At 49.8% G+C, this 14,150-nt stretch overlaps 1 protein-coding gene and 1 long non-coding RNA gene across 10 annotated transcripts in view; both read left to right on the top strand.

Annotated features, from left to right (window-relative positions):
- The window catches only part of LOC118377754 (neuronal acetylcholine receptor subunit alpha-2-like), a 70,529-nt gene that overhangs the window by 55,022 nt on the left and 1,357 nt on the right, over window positions 1-14,150 (top strand). For both annotated transcript variants that reach the window (XM_052471595.1, XM_052471594.1), the window contains exon 7: window positions 9,640-10,008. In XM_052471595.1, the coding sequence (XP_052327555.1) occupies window positions 9,640-10,008 (369 nt within the window). The remainder of the gene's footprint in view (window positions 1-9,639; window positions 10,009-14,150) is intronic.
- On the top strand, window positions 12,185-13,302 carry LOC127909541 (uncharacterized). 8 transcript variants are annotated; one of them, XR_008071790.1, is made up of 5 exons: window positions 12,185-12,217; window positions 12,506-12,553; window positions 12,602-12,649; window positions 12,746-12,889; window positions 13,178-13,302. It is a non-coding gene; the product is annotated as an uncharacterized LOC127909541 (long non-coding RNA). The 8 variants fall into 8 exon arrangements; XR_008071789.1 differs by having other exon boundaries at window positions 12,185-12,265; XR_008071786.1 differs by having other exon boundaries at window positions 12,197-12,313.

Genomic DNA, 14,150 nt, shown 5'->3' with positions numbered 1-14,150 from the left:
TAGGTCCTAGTCTTCGATCTCCCCTCAGGTAGATCCCTAGTCCCCCCTCAGGTAGGTCCTAGTCTCCCCTCAGGTAGGTCATAGTCTCACCTCAGGTAGTTCCTAGTCTCCCCTCAGGTAGGTCCTGGTCTTCTATCTCCCCTCAGGTAGGTCCTAGTCTTCTATCTCCCCTCAGGTAGGTCCTAGTCTTCTATCTTCCCTCAGGTAGGTCCGAGTCTTCTATCTCCCCTCAGGTAGGTCCTAGTCTCCCCTGAGGTAGGTCCTAGTCTTCTATCTCCCCTTAGGTAGGTCCTAGTCTCCCCTGAGGTAGGTCCTGGTCTTCTATCTCCCCTCAGGTAGGTCCTAGTCTTCTATCTCCCCTCAGGTAGGTCCTAGTCTTCTATCTTCCCTCAGGTAGGTCCGAGTCTTCTATCTCCCCTCAGGTAGGTCATAGTCTCATCTCAGGTAGTTCCTAGTCTCCCCTCAGGTAGGTCCTAGTCTCCCCTCAGGTAGTTCCTAGTCTCCCCTCAGGTAGGTCCTAGTCTCCCCTCAGGTAGGTCCTAGTCTCCCCTGAGGTAGGTCCTGGTCTTCTATCTCCCCTCAGGTAGGTCCTAGACTCCCCTCAGGTAGATCCTAGTCTCCCCTCAGGTAGGTCCTAGACTCCCCTCAGGTAGGTCCTAGTCTTCTATCTCCCCTCAGGTAGGTCCTAGTCTTCTATCTCCCCTCAGGTAGGTCCTAGTCTTCTATCTCCCCTCAGGTAGGTCCTAGTTTTCTATCTCCCCTCAGGTAGGTCCTAGTCTTCGATCTCCCCTCAGGTAGGTCCTAGTCTTCTATCTCCCCTCAGGTAGGTCCTAGTCTTCGATCTCCCCTCAGGTAGGTCCTAGTCTCCCCTCAGGTAGGTCCTAGTCTCCCCTCAGGTAGGTCATAGTCTCATCTCAGGTAGTTCCTAGTCTCCCCTCAGGTAGGTCCTAGTCTCCCCTCAGGTAGTTCCTAGTCTCCCCTCAGGTAGATCCTAGTCTCCCCTCAGGTAGGTCCTAGTCTCCCCTGAGGTAGGTCCTAGTCTCCCCTGAGGTAGGTCCTGGTCTTCTATCTCCCCTCAGGTAGGTCCTAGTCTTCTATCTCCCCTCAGGTAGGTCCTAGTCTTCTATCTCCCCTCAGGTAGGTCCTAGTCTTCTATCTCCCCTCAGGTAGGTCCTAGTCTTCTCTCTCCCCTCAGGTAGGTCCTAGTCTCCCCTCAGGTAGTTCCTAGTCTCCCCTCAGGTAGTTCCTAGTCTCCCCTCAGGTAGACCCTAGTCTCCCCTCGGGTAGGTCCTAGTCTTCGATCTCCCCTCAGGTAGATCCCTAGTCCCCCCTCAGGTAGGTCCTAGTCTCCCCTCAGGTAGGTCATAGTCTCATCTCAGGTAGTTCCTAGTCTCCCCTCAGGTAGGTCATAGTCTCCCCTCAGGTAGATCCCTAGTCCCCCTCAGGTAGGTCCTAGTCTCCCCTCAGGTAGGTCCTAGTCTCCCCTCAGGTAGTTCCTAGTCTCCCCTCAGGTAGGTCCTAGTCTCCCCTCAGGTAGGTCATAGTCTCATCTCAGGTAGTTCTTCGTCTCCCCTCAGGTAGGTCCTAGTCTCCCCTCAGGTAGGTCCTAGTCTCCCCTCAGGTAGTTCCTAGTCTCTCCTCAGGTAGGTCCTAGTCTCCCCTCAGGTAGGTCCTAGTCTCCCCTCAGGTAGGTCCTAGTCTCCCCTCAGGTAGGTCCTAGTCTCCCCTCAGGTAGATCCTAGTCTCCCCTCAGGTAGGTCCTAGTCTCCCCTCAGGTAGGTCCTAGTCTCCCCTCAGGTAGGTCCTAGTCTCCCCTCAGGTAGGTCCTAGTCTCCCCTCAGGTAGCACCTAGTCTCATCTCAGGTAGGTCCTAGTCTCCCCTCAGGTAGATCCTAGTCTCCCCTCTGGTCGCTCTGGATAAGAGCGTCTGCTAAATGACTTAAATGTAATGTAAATGTAGTCTCCCCTCAGGTAGGTCCTAGTCTCCCCTCAGGTAGGTCCTAGTCTCCCCTCAGGTAGGCCCTAGTCTCCCCTCAGGTAGGCCCTAGTCTCCCCTCAGGTAGGCCCTAGTCTCCCCTCAGGTAGGCCCTAGTCTCCCCTCGGGTAGGCCCTAGTCTCCCCTCAGGTAGGTCCTAGTCTCCCATCTCCCCTCAGGTAGATCCCTAGTCCCCCCTCAGGTAGGTCCTAGTCTCCCCTCAGGTAGGTCATAGTCTCATCTCAGGTAGTTCCTAGTCTCCCCTCAGGTAGGTCATAGTCTCCCCTCAGGTAGATCCCTAGTCCCCCTCAGGTAGGTCCTAGTCTCCCCTCAGGTAGGTCCTAGTCTCCCCTCAGGTAGTTCCTAGTCTCCCCTCAGGTAGGTCCTAGTCTCCCCTCAGGTAGGTCATAGTCTCATCTCAGGTAGTTCCTCGTCTCCCCTCAGGTAGGTCCTAGTCTCCCCTCAGGTAGGTCCTAGTCTCCCCTCAGGTAGTTCCTAGTCTCTCCTCAGGTAGGTCCTAGTCTCCCCTCAGGTAGGTCCTAGTCTCCCCTCAGGTAGGTCCTAGTCTCCCCTCAGGTAGGTCCTAGTCTCCCCTCAGGTAGGTCCTAGTCTCCCCTCAGGTAGATCCTAGTCTCCCCTCAGGTAGGTCCTAGTCTCCCCTCAGGTAGGTCCTAGTCTCCCCTCAGGTAGGTCCTAGTCTCCCCTCAGGTAGGTCCTAGTCTCCCCTCAGGTAGGTCCTAGTCTCCCCTCAGGTAGGTCCTAGTCTCCCCTCAGGTAGGTCCTAGTCTCCCCTCAGGTAGATCCTAGTCTCCCCTCAGGTAGGTCCTAGTCTCCCCTCAGGTAGGTCCTAGTCTCCCCTCAGGTAGGTCCTAGTCTCCCCTCAGGTAGGCCCTAGTCTCCCCTCAGGTAGGTCCTAGTCTCCCCTCAGGTAGGTCCTAGTCTCCCCTCAGGTAGGTCCTAGTCTCCCCTCGGGTAGGCCCTAGTCCCCCCTCAGGTAGGTCCTAGTCTCCCCTCAGGTAGGTCATAGTCTCATCTCAGGTAGTTCCTAGTCTCCCCTCAGGTAGGTCATAGTCTCCCCTCAGGTAGATCCCTAGTCCCCCCTCAGGTAGGTCCTAGTCTCCCCTCAGGTAGGTCCTAGTCTCCCCTCAGGTAGTTCCTAGTCTCCCCTCAGGTAGGTCCTAGTCTCCCCTCAGGTAGGTCATAGTCTCATCTCAGGTAGTTCCTCGTCTCCCCTCAGGTAGGTCCTAGTCTCCCCTCAGGTAGGTCCTAGTCTCCCCTCAGGTAGTTCCTAGTCTCTCCTCAGGTAGGTCCTAGTCTCCCCTCAGGTAGGTCCTAGTCTCCCCTCAGGTAGGTCCTAGTCTCCCCTCAGGTAGGTCCTAGTCTCCCCTCAGGTAGGTCCTAGTCTCCCCTCAGGTAGATCCTAGTCTCCCCTCAGGTAGGTCCTAGTCTCCCCTCAGGTAGGCCCTAGTCTCCCCTCGGGTAGGCCCTAGTCTCCCCTCAGGTAGGTCCTAGTCTCCCATCTCCCCTCAGGTAGATCCCTAGTCCCTCCTCAGGTAGGTCATAGTCTCATCTCAGGTAGTTCCTAGTCTCCCCTCAGGTAGGTCCTAGTCTCCCATCTCCAAGCAGGTAAGTAGATTAACAGAGAATGTCCGTAATGTTACCGGTGTAAAACGGCTGGCTAGTTAGAGGTGAAGCTAGTAGAGTTTCAATCGGTGACATCACTCACTCACTCAGAAGTGTAAGTATTTGTTGTTTCCCTTTTTAATCTGCAATAACTAATGACGAGTTGTTGGTGACTGTTGTTCGATGTGTTCAGAGGGTCCCTGGTTCGAGCCCAGGTTTGGGCAAGAGAGGCGGAAGCAATACTTTTTTTCAATTAGTAGGTAACGTCCCCATCTAGTGGACGTTGTGGAACATCACAGGTTGATACAACTGAAAATAGTCCAGATTTCACACACATATTGTATATATATATATATATTTTTTATGACATAAATTAAAACGCAAACGTATATTTTGTCAACCAAACATGGCATAGTACATTTCTGCATCCATACTGCATGCAAGAAGAAGAAAAAACTAAATGTACAAACGCAAACCAAGATCCAAAACACTACGCCCTATCATAGATGAACATCACCTGTTTTTTAGTCAATCCAATAAAGCTACAGACAGTTTAGATATAAGTCTTAGTCCTGCACTGGGAGAAGAATAGGGGTCAAGGGGTCATTCCTCCAGGACCTGAATCTCAATACCAGAGGCCTCCTTTTAAGTTCTATACAGAGAACAGAAACAACAGCAAACACATCAGACAACATGACAGACCCAGATTCTATAGAAAACCTTACAGATGAAATAGTTGAAACAGGGTTTATATGGACAAGAGGATTTATGTCAAAGGACTATTTATGACCTGATTCCATTTCAGTTGATCGTTTTATTTTATTTGAATTGATTCCATTTCAGTTGATCATTTTATTTGAATTGATTCCATTTCAGTTGATCATTTTATTTGAATTGATTCCATTTCAGTTGATCATTTTATTTGAATTGATTCCATTTCAGTTGATCATTTTATTTGAATTGATTCCATTTCAGTTGATCATTTTATTTGAATTGATTCCATTTCAGTTGATCATTTTATTTGAATTGATTCCATTTCAGTTGATCATTTTATTTGAATTGATTCCATTTCAGTTGATCATTTTATTTGAATTGATTCCATTTCAGTTGATCATTTTATTTGAATTGATTCCATTTCAGTTGATCATTTTATTTGAATTGATTCCATTTCAGTTGATCATTTTATTTGAATTGATTCCATTTCAGTTGATCATTTTATTTGAATTGATTCCATTTCAGTTGATCTGAAGGACAGGATATGTGAATGTAATTTATGGTATGCTCCGATTGGCCTATGGATGGATTGGTTCCCTCATCCATATCTGATTAGAAATAGATCTATCAAGTCTTATAGATCTGTGAACATTGAAGGTGTGGAAGCTAGGGACCTAAATGGAACTAAAAAGGAACCAATCCCTGTGATTCTCACCTGCTGGTGGGCGGTTCTTCCTGGTTTTTGTAAATAGTACCTATGGCAACCATGATGGTCTGTGCTACAAAGACAACGATGTCGATGGAGAACTGGACACTGTTAGTGGTACCTGGACAATAGGACGGACAGTGATCAAACACAAACCTTCATGTATTAATACACAGAAACTGTGTTTTAAGTGAGAAGTAGGGAAGGTCTGAAGCTGAAAATGTAAAGGAAGGTTTGTACAGAGGATGATAATCACCAACAGTCTTTTATCCCTGTATAATGTTCCTGAGCTGAGAAAAACTTCCCCTCGGGAACTTGATCATTTCTAGTTGTGCATACATGCATACTTTTTGGTTGTTCAGACTAAATAACATGTTACCAAGTGCACCTGGAGAAGTGTGATTTGGCATCACAGAGGGAGCAGGACTTGGGCCTGTTGGTCCCGTTAGAAAATGGGGGAATATCAGTGGTGGCTGGTGGCACTTAACATTAGAAGACGGGCTGACAGTAATGGCCGGAACGGAATGAACGGAATGGTATCAAATACATTAAACATGTGGTTTCCATGGTGATACCATTCCAGTCATTATTATGAGCCTGTCCTCCCCTCACCACCCTTCTCTGGAATACAGACAACCAACATGCAGTCAAAACAAAAGCTGATTCAGAACTACTTGATGAAATGGTATCGATATCTATGTAAGGTAACTGAGCTAAACGACTACCGCCCCGTAGCACTCACTTCCGTCATCATGAAGTGCTTTGAGAGACTAGTCAAGGACCATATCACCTCCACCCTACCTGACACCCTAGACCCACTCCAATTTGCTTACCGCCCAAATAGGTCCACAGACGATGCAATCTCAACCACACTGCACACTGCCCTAACCCACCTGGACAAGAGGAATACCTATGTGAGAATGCTGTTCATCGACTACAGCTCGGCATTCAACACCATAGTACCCTCCAAGCTCGTCATCAAGCTCGAGACCCTGGGTCTCGACCCCGCCCTGTGCAACTGGGTACTGGACTTCCTGACGGGCCGCCCCCAGGTGGTGAGGGTAGGCAACAACATCTCCTCCCCGCTGATCCTCAACACGGGGGCCCCACAAGGGTGCGTTCTGAGCCCTCTCCTGTACTCCCTGTTCACCCACGACTGCGTGGCCACGCACGCCTCCAACTCAATCATCAAGTTTGCGGACGACACAACAGTGGTAGGCTTGATTACCAACAACGACGAGACGGCCTACAGGGAGGAGGTAAGGGCCCTCGGAGTGTGGTGTCAGGAAAATAACCTCACACTCAACGTCAACAAAACTAAGGAGATGATTGTGCACTTCAGGAAACAGCAGAGGGAACACCCCCTATCCACATCGATGGAACAGTAGTGGAGAGGGTAGCTAGTTTTAAGTTCCTCGGCATACACATCACAGACAAACTGAATTGGTCCACTCACACTGACAGCGTCGTGAAGAAGGCGCAGCAGCGCCTATTCAACCTCAGGAGGCTGAAGAAATTCGGCTTGTCACCAAAAGCACTCACAAACTTCTACAGATGCACAATCGAGAGCATCCTGGCGGGCTGTATCACCGCCTGGTACGGCAACTGCTCCGCCCTCAGCCGTAAGGCTCTCCAGAGGGTAGTGAGGACTGCACAACGCATCACCGGGGGCAAACTACCTGCCCTCCAGGACACCTACACCACCCGTTGTTACAGGAAGGCCATAAAGATCATCAAGGACATCAACCACCCGAACCACTGCCTGTTCACCCCGCTATCATCCAGAAGGCGAGGTCAGTACAGGTGCATCAAAGCTGGGACCGAGAGACTGAAAAACAGCTTCTATCTCAAGGCCATCAGACTGTTAAACAGCCACCACTAACAGTGAGTGGCTGCTGCCAACACACTGTCATTGACACTGACCCAACTCCAGCCATTTTAATAATGGGAATTGATGGGAATTATGTAAATATATCACTAGCCACTTTAAACAATGCTACCTTATATAATGTTACTTACCCTACATTATTCATCTCATATGCATATGTATATACTGTACTCTACATCATCGACTGCATCCTTATGTAACACATGTATCACTAGCCACTTTAACTATGCCACTTTGTTTACTTTGTCTACACACTCATCTCATATGTATATACTGTACTCGATACCATCTACTGTATGCTGCTCTGTACCATCACTCATTCATATATCCTTATGTACATATTCCTTATCCCCTTACACTGTGTATAAGACAGTAGTTTTGGAATTGTTAGTTAGATTACTTGTTGGTTATCACTGCATTGTCGGAACTAGAAGCACAAGCATTTCGCTACACTCGCATTTAACATCTGCTAACCATGTGTATGTGACAAATACAATTAGATTTGATTTGATTTGATTTGATTTGATAATGTCTAGCTGAAAATGTGGAGGTGAAGTCCAGGAAGGTCTTCACTTCTCCCTGGTTCTCCGCCTGACAACTCCACTTCCTGTTGTTGTCCTTCCTCTGGAGAGTCGCAGTCAGAGTGATGTCACAGTCAGAGTGATGTCACAGTCAGAGTGATGTCACAGTCAGAGTGATGTCACAGTCAGAGTGAGGTCACAGTCAGAGTGATTTCACAGTCAGAGTGATTTCACAGTCAGAGTGAGGTCACAGTCAGAGTGATGTCACAGTCAGAGTGATTTCACAGCCAGAGTGAGGTCACAGTCAGAGTGATGTCACAGTCAGAGTGATGTCACAGTCAGAGTGATGTCACAGTCAGTGGTCTTTGTGAGCTGGTATCCGGAGTCTCCCTGCAGCTCAGTGCCTGTCTCATTCACCCAGCTCAGAGTATCATATAAGAAACAGCTTCCAGTTACAGCCCAGATGGTCTGAAAGCACCTTAAGGTCACTGGTCGATCAGGCCTTAGATCCCTGGGGGTGGACAACGACACTAAGACAGAAAACAGGATATTTTAACTGAACTGTTAAAGATACATAAAATAAATTTATTAAAGGATTATTTGACTAAAAACCAACTGGGTTGAAACAGTGATATTCACTGGTAAGAAGATTCACATTCACAAAAGCAACCTCTCCATGTTGGGGTCCACCCCCTGCTGAGCATGTCGAGAGCAGTCAGACTCCACCCCCTGCTGAGCATGTCGAGAGCAGTCAGACTCCACCCCCTGCTGAGCATGTCGAGAGCAGTCAGACTCCACCCCCTGCTGAGCATGTCGAGAGCAGTCAGACTCCACCCCCTGCTGAGCATGTCGAGAGCAGTCAGACTCCACCCCCTGCTGAACATGTCGAGAGCAGTCAGACTCCACCCCCTGCTGAGCATGTCGAGAGCAGTCAGACTCCACCCCCTGCTGAGCATGTCGAAAGCAGTCAGACTCCACCCCCTGCTGAACATGTCGAAAGCAGTCAGACTCCACCCCCTGCTGAACATGTCGAAAGCAGTCAGACTCCACCCCCTGCTGAGCATGTCGAGAGCAGTCAGACTCCACCCCCTGCTGAACATGTCGAGAGCAGTCAGACTCCACCCCCTGCTGAACATGTCGAGAGCAGTCAGACTCCACCCCCTGCTGAACATGTCGAGAGCAGTCAGACTCCACCCCCTGCTGAGCATGTCGAGAGCAGTCAGACTCCACCCCCTGCTGAGCATGTCGAGAGCAGTCAGACTCCACCCCCTGCTGAGCATGTCGAGAGCAGTCAGACTCCACCCCTGCTGAACATGGAGAGCAGTCAGACTCCACCCCCTGCTGAGCATGTCGAGAGCAGTCAGACTCCACCCCCTGCTGAACATGTCGAGAGCAGTCAGACTCCACCCCCTGCTGAGCATGTCGAGAGCAGTCAGACTCCACCCCCTGCTGAACATGTCGAGAGCAGTCAGACTCCACCCCCTGCTGAGCATGTCGAGAGCAGTCAGACTCCACCCCCTGCTGAGCATGTCGAGAGCAGTCAGACTCCACCCCCTGCTGAACATGTCGAGAGCAGTCAGACTCCACCCCCTGCTGAGCATGTCGAGAGCAGTCAGACTCCACCCCCTGCTGAACATGTCGAGAGCAGTCAGACTCCACCCCCTGCTGAACATGTCGAGAGCAGTCAGACTCCACCCCCTGCTGAACATGTCGAGAGCAGTCAGACTCCACCCTCGGTAAAGGTATTGTAGACACTGGTATTACCCAGCATCCTCAGCTCTGACATGCTGAACATGTCGAGAGCAGTCAGACTCTCAGACCCTCAGTCTCTCAGCTCCTCTCTGAGGTTTCTGTTCTAACCTGTTCCTCCACCAACCAACTCTGTGATGGGCTTGTGGAGATCTCCAAAAACGACATGCAATTGAGGAGCAGTTTGGTTAAACCACATCGCTTCCCACATTGGAGTACAGAGAGTCACAACTGTCTCCTGGATAGAGAGAACACGTATCTTAGGTGTGTGTGTGTGTGTGTGTGTGTGTGTGTGTGTGTGTGTGTGTGTGTGTGTGTGTGTGTGTGTGTGTGTGTGTGTGTGTGTGTGTGTGTGTGTTAGTGTGTTTAACGGGGGTTGGATCGGGAGCAAAAATACACATTTCCATTTCCTGCAAGATAGTAAATAAAGTCTGTTTGTTTCTTCTTCTCCTCGTTGTTTCAGACTGTGGGGAGAAGATCACCCTGTGTATCTCCGTCCTCCTCTCCCTCACCGTCTTCCTGCTCCTCATCACAGAGATCATCCCTTCCACCTCCCTGGTTATCCCTCTGATTGGAGAATATCTCCTCTTCACCATGATCTTCGTCACTCTCTCCATCGTCATCACCGTGTTTGTCCTCAACGTCCACCACCGCTCCCCGGGGACCCATAAGATGCCTCGCTGGGTCCACTCTGTCTTCCTGGACCTGATCCCCAGGTGGCTGTTCATGAGGCGGCCCGCGCCGGACGGACGGAGACGCAGGTTGTTGATGCTCCAGCAGGGGGCAGCGGTGGCACAGCACCAGGGACGGACCATTAACCCCAGACCAGCAGGTTAGGTGCTGATAATGATGAGGACCACGTGGGAAATAAGTCCCTAGTCTCTGTTTGCATCCCAAATGGCACCATGTTCCCTCTATACTGCCCTGACCAGGACAAATAGCACCATGTTTCCTCTATACTGCCCTGACCAGGACAAATAGCACCATGTTCCTTCTATACTGCCCTGACCAGGACAAATAGCACCATGTTCCTTCTATACTGCCCTGACCAGGACAAATAGCACCATGTTCCCTCTATACTGCCCTGACCAGGACAAATAGCACCATGTTCCTTCTATACTGCCCTGACCAGGACAAATAGCACCATGTTTCCTCTATACTGCCCTGACCAGGACAAATAGCACCATATTCCTCTATACTGCCCTGACCAGGACAAATAGCACCATGTTTCCTCTATGCTGCCCTGACCAGGACAAATAGCACCATGTTTCCTCTATACTGCCCTGACCAGGACAAATAGCACCATGTTTCCTCTATACTGCCCTGACCAGGACAAATAGCACCATGTTTCCTCTATGCTGCCCTGACCAGGACAAATAGCACCATGTTTCCTCTATACTGCCCTGACCAGGACAAATAGCACCATGTTTCCTCTATACTGCCCTGACCAGGACAAATAGCACCATGTTCCCTCTATACTGCCCTGACCAGGAAAAATAGCACCATGTTCCCTCTATACTGCCCTGACCAGGACAAATGGCACCATGTTCCTCTATACTGCCCTGACCAGGACAAATAGCACCATGTTCCCTCTATACTGCCCTGACCAGGACAAATAGCACCATGTTTCCTCTATACTGCCCTGACCAGGACAAATAGCACCATGTTCCCTCTATACTGCCCTGACGAGGACAAATAGCACCATATTCCTTCTATACTGCCCTGACCAGGACAAATGGCACCATGTTCCCTCTATACTGCCCTGACGAGGACAAATAGCACCATATTCCTCTATACTGCCCTGACCAGGACAAATAGCACCATGTTTCCTCTATACTGCCCTGACCAGGACAAATAGCACCATGTTTCCTCTATACTGCCCTGACCAGGACAAATAGCACCATGTTTCCTCTATACTGCCCTGACCAGGACAAATAGCACCATGTTTCCTCTATGCTGCCCTGACCAGGACAAATAGCACCATGTTTCCTCTATACTGCCCTGACCAGGACAAATAGCACCATGTTTCCTCTATACTGCCCTGACCAGGACAAATAGCACCATATTCCTCTATACTGCCCTGACCAGGACAAATAGCACCATGTTTCCTCTATGCTGCCCTGACCAGGACAAATATCACCATGTTTCCTCTGTACTGCCCTGACCAGGACAAATAGCACCATGTTTCCTCTATACTGCCCTGACCAGGACAAAGAGCACCATGTTTCCTCTATGCTGCCCTGACCAGGACAAATAGCACCATGATTCCTCTATACTGCCCTGACCAGGACAAATAGCACCATGTTTCCTCTGTACTGCCCTGACCAGGACAAATAGCACCATGTTCCCTCTATACTGCCCTGACCAGGAAAAATAGCACCATGTTCCTTCTATACTGCCCTGACCAGGACAAATAGCAGCATATTCCTCTATACTGCCCTGACCAGGACAAATAGCACCATGTTTCCTCTATACTGCCCTGACCAGGACAAATAGCACCATGTTTCCTCTATACTGCCCTGACCAGGATGTACCACCACCACCAATACCAGACTACCAGATGAGTTTCTTTACATTGTTAACCAGAAAGTCCCATTGAAGTCAGACAACCTTTTTCCTTAAGTGAGACCTGGGTCCATATCCACAAAGAGCCTCTTTAGTCATAAGAGTGCCACCTAGTGGACAGATATTTAGGAGACCTTATGAGCTGTCCTCACCAGTTCAGAGTTGAGGCCTAATTCATATTATATGCCTAAGTACTTATAAACACTAGGATAATAAATAATCACAAATTTTGCTTTAAATTATTTCATGAACCTAAATCCTGTTATTTGGAGCACATGCTGAAGCTATTTGATGAACGGGGCCGGATACAGAATTCACAGGCCGCAGGGCTTTGTTTTTATCAGAACAGCTTCAGTTCTTCGGTTCATGGACTCTACAAGGTGTTGAAAGCGTTCCACAGGGATGCTGGCCCATGTTGACTCTACAAGGTGTCGATAGTGTTCCACAGGGATGCTGGCCCATGTTGACTCTACAAGGTGTTGAAAGCGTTCCACAGGGATGCTGGTCCATGTTGACTCTACAAGGTGTCGAAAGCGTTCCACAGGGATGCTGGCCCATGTTGACTCTACAAGGTGTTGAAAGTGTTCCACAGGGATACTGGCCCATGTTGACTCTTCAAGGTGTTGAAAGTGTTCCACAGGGATGCTGGCCCATGATGACTCTACAAGGTGTCGAAAGCGTTCCACAGGGATGCTGGCCCATGTGGACTCTACAAGGTGTCGATAGCGTTCCACAGGGATGCTGGCCCATGATGACTCTACAAGGTGTAGAAAGCGTTCCACAGGGATGCTGGCCCATGTTGACTCTACAAGGTGTCGATAGCGTTCCACAGGGATGCTGGCCCATGATGACTCTACAAGGTGTAGAAAGCGTTCCACGGGGATGCTGGCCCATGTTGACTCTACAAGGTGTCGATAGTGTTCCACAGGGATACTGGCCCATGTTGACTCTACAAGTTGTTCAAAGCGTTCCACAGGGATGCTGGTCCATGTTGACTCTACAAGGTGTCGAAAGCGTTCCACAGGGATGCTGGCCCATGTTGACTCTACAAGGTGTCGAAAGCGTTCCACAGGGATGCTGGCCCATGTTGACTCTACAAGGTGTTGAAAGTGTTCTACAGGGATGCTGGCCCATGTTGACTCTACAAGGTGTTGAAAGCGTTCTACAGGGATGCTGGCCCATGTTGACTCTACAAGGTGTCGATAGTGTTCCACAGGGATGCTGGCCCATGTTGACTCTACAAGGTGTTGCAAGCGTTCTACAGGGATGCTGGCCCATGTTGACTCTACAAGGTGTCGATAGTGTTCCACAGGGATGCTGGCCCATGTTGACTCTACAAGGTGTTGAAAGCGTTCCACAGGGATGCTGGCCCATGTTGACTCTACAAGGTGTCGATAGTGTTCCACAGGGATGCTGGCCCATGTTGACTCTACAAGGTGTTGAAAGCGTTCCACAGGGATGCTGGCCCATGTTGACTCTACAAGGTGTTGAAAGCGTTCCACAGGGATGCTGGCCCATGTTGACTCTACAAGGTGTTGAAAGCGTTCCACAGGGATGCTGGCCCACGTTGACTCTACAAGGTGTTGAAAGCGTTCCACAGGGATGCTGGCCCACGTGGACTCTACAAGGTGTTGAAAGCGTTCCACAGGGATGCTGGCCCACGTGGACTCTACAAGGTGTCGATAGCGTTCCACAGGGATGCTGGCCCATGTTGACTCTACAAGGTGTTGAAAGCGTTCCACAGGGATGCTGGCCCACGTGGACTCTACAAGGTGTTGAAAGCGTTCCACAGGGATGCTGGCCCATGTTGACTCCGATGCTTCTCACAGTTGTGTCTAGTTGGCTGGATGTCCTTTGGGCAGTGGACCGTTTTTGACACATGAAATCGTTGCAGTTCATGACGCAAACCGTTGCGCCTGGTACCTACTACCATACCCTGTTTTGTCAAAGGATTCTCAGACCATGAGATATACAATTCTCTGGTCTGATGAAACCAAGATTGAACTCTTAATGCCAAGCGTCACGTCTGGAGGAAACTTGGCTCCATCTCTACGGTGAAGCATGGTGCTGGCAGCATCAACCGTGTGGGGATGTTTTTCAGCGATATGAACTGGGAAACTAGTTAGGATCAAGGGAAAGATGAGCAGAGAAAAGTACAGAGATCCTTGATGAAAACCTGCTCCAGAGCACTCAGGACCTGAGACTGGGGTGAAGGTTCACCTTCCAACAGGACAACGACCCTAAGCACACAGCCAAGGCAACGCAGGAGTGGCTTCGGGACCAGTTTCTGAATGTCCTTGAGTGGCCCAGCCATAGCCCGGACTTGAACCCAATCGAACATCTCTGGAGAGACCTGAAAATAACTGTGTAACCCCATCCAACCTAACAGAGCTTGAGAGGATCTGCAGA

The sequence above is a fragment of the Oncorhynchus keta genome, chromosome 19 (genome assembly GCF_023373465.1).
Source record: "Oncorhynchus keta strain PuntledgeMale-10-30-2019 chromosome 19, Oket_V2, whole genome shotgun sequence".
NCBI classification, from domain to species: domain Eukaryota; kingdom Metazoa; phylum Chordata; class Actinopteri; order Salmoniformes; family Salmonidae; genus Oncorhynchus; species Oncorhynchus keta.
Note: the sequence above shows the minus strand (reverse complement) of the source record. Positions and strands in the feature narration are given on the sequence as shown.